Raw genomic sequence first — 2,430 nt, forward strand, 5'->3', positions numbered from 1 at the left:
TCTCCAAAAATTGGTAGGTCGTATTGTTGGCAACCAGGATTTTCTCTCCCCACAAAATTTCTCCATCAGAGCTCTTCCCATCAGCCAAAATCTCCAAAAATTGGTAGGTCGTATTGTTGGCAACCAGGATTTTCTCTCTCCCTACAAAATCCCTCCATCAGAGCTCTTCCCATCACCCAAAACACCCAAAAATCTCCGGGTCACTTCGATAGCAAACCAAATTTCCCTTCTCCTTCCAAAACTCCTCACGGAATTTGTACGTAAACCACCCTGGTTGTTTTTTCACCCCCTCCCATTGCCCCCCCAGCCTCGGTGAGCAGTACTACAGGGATGCCATGGAGCAGTGCCACAACTACAACGCCCGGCTCTGCGCTGAGCGCAGCGTCCGCCTGCCCTTCCTGGATTCGCAGACCGGAGTGGCTCAGAGCAACTGCTACATCTGGATGGAGAAGAGGCACCGTGGTCCAGGTGGGGTTGGGTTGCCCCTGACCCACAAAAACGGGTCGCTGCGTGCTGTTGGAATGAATAATCTCATTTATTTTATTTTATTTTATTTTTTCCCCGAAAAAGGTTTAGCAGCAGGGCAGCTTTATTCCTATCCTGCGCGTCGCTGGAGGAAAAAACGCCGTGCTCATCCTCCGGAGGACCCGAGGCTCTCCTTCCCTTCCATCAAACCAGGTGAGTCCTTCCTGTTGTTGCTTTCCGGCTCTTGTTGTGGCTCTGATTGTTTTCAGGGGGCCACATGCCTTCCAGTGCATTCATCTTTAAGGACCTTTCCGACCCATTCTATGATTCTTTGGTCTTTAAAGACCTTCCCAAGCTGTTCTATGATTCGTTGATCTTTTAGGACCCTTCCGACCCATTCTATGATTCTTTGGTCTTTAAAGACCTTTCCAAGCTGTTCTATGATTCGTTGATCTTTTAGGACCCTTCCGACCCATTCTATGATTCTTTGGTCTTTAAAGACCTTTCCAAGCCGTTCTATGATTCGTTGATCTTTTAGGACCCTTCCAACCCAACCCAACTCATTATGTGACCTTTAAGGACCCTGCTGACCAATTCTGTGACCTTTCAGGTCCCTTCCGACTCAACCCAACCCATTCTGTGACCTTTAAGGACCCTTCTAACCAATTCTGTGACCTTTAAGGACCCTTCCAACCCAATCCAACCAATTCTGTGACCTTTAAGGACCCTTCTGACCAATTCTATGACCTTTAAGGTCTCTTCCGACTCAACCCAACCCATTCTATGACCTTTAAGGGTTCTCCTGACCAATTCCATGATCTTTAAGGATCCTCCTGATCAATTCTATGACCTTTAAGGACCCTTCCAACTCATTCTATGACCTTTAAGGGTCCTCCTGACCAATTCTATAACCTTTAAGGACCCTCCTGACCAATTCTAAGACCTTTAAGGTCCCTTCTGACCCATCCCAACTCATTCTAAGACCTTTAAGGGTTCTCCTGACCAATTCTAAGACCTTTAAGGACCCTTCCAACCCAACCCAACTCATTCTGTGACCTTTAAGGACCCTCCTGACCAATTCTGTGACCTTTAAGGACCCTTCCAACCCGTCCCTTCCTCTCTCTTCCTCCTGCAGACACCGACCAGACCCTGAAGAAGGAAGGGCTGATCTCACAGGACGGCAGCAGCCTGGAGGCTCTGCTCAGGACGGACCCCCTGGAGAAACGCTCCCTCCCCGACCCCCGCATGGACGACGACAGCCTGGGCGAATTCCCTGTCACCAACAGCCGCGCACGGAAGGTACAGACCCCTCCCCAAACCCCCTCAGATGAATTTTGGGTGCCCCCAGCTATAGCAGTGCCACCCATCCTCCTCAAAACCCCGTGAGAACCCCCCCAGATTCCCAATAAAGCACTTTCTCTCCCCAAAATTCCACAAACTGTTCCCACAGTTTGGTTTTTCATCACTTTTTATTTCTCCTCCCGTCCCGTATTCTCACTGCTGTTCAGCCTCCTGGGTACAGACAAACCTCATCAAGGAAACTTCGTTTGTTCCTAATTGCGCTCGGTGTTTGGTTTGCTTTTCCTTTTGGGCCAATTTCCTGCCAAACGGGGTTTTTAGCAGCTTGAAAACCAGGCTCTTTCCAAGCATGCCGTCTTCACCCGTCGGTCTGGAACACAAAGAGGTTTTGAAAGAAAAAATAGGAAGGCAGAAAAGGAACTGAGGCTGAAAAATAGGCAAATAATGAAGAAACTATTTTGCTCTGACGAAAACCCGTTCATTTTACTCTTCAAGTTTTGCTTTCACCTTTTTGCATCGGCGCTCCTCAAAGAGTTGAATTCCCCGCTGGCAGGATGAACATCAAACCCGTAATTCCCCCCCCCACGTATCAGAGGTTTCTTAGTTTCCCCCTGCAGCCACGTGGACGTACCCAAATCATCATGAAATCACCCTAAATTCCGTATT

General features: G+C 48.6%; 1 protein-coding gene across 1 annotated transcript; it reads left to right on the forward strand.

Moving 5' to 3' along the window:
• Positions 1 to 212: 212 nt before the first annotated feature.
• Positions 213 to 1,866, forward strand: LOC100548015 (zinc finger protein ubi-d4-like; the record flags this gene model as incomplete). Its single annotated transcript, XM_003214194.3, has 3 exons — positions 213 to 468; positions 571 to 678; positions 1,601 to 1,866. Coding segments are annotated over 3 exons (615 nt in total), but the record flags the coding sequence as incomplete, so codon positions are not given.
• Between the last annotated feature and the right edge of the window lie 564 nt (positions 1,867 to 2,430).

This window comes from Meleagris gallopavo, unplaced genomic scaffold, assembly GCF_000146605.3.
Source record: "Meleagris gallopavo isolate NT-WF06-2002-E0010 breed Aviagen turkey brand Nicholas breeding stock unplaced genomic scaffold, Turkey_5.1 ChrUn_random_7180001955353, whole genome shotgun sequence".
NCBI classification, from domain to species: Eukaryota; Metazoa; Chordata; class Aves; order Galliformes; family Phasianidae; genus Meleagris; species Meleagris gallopavo.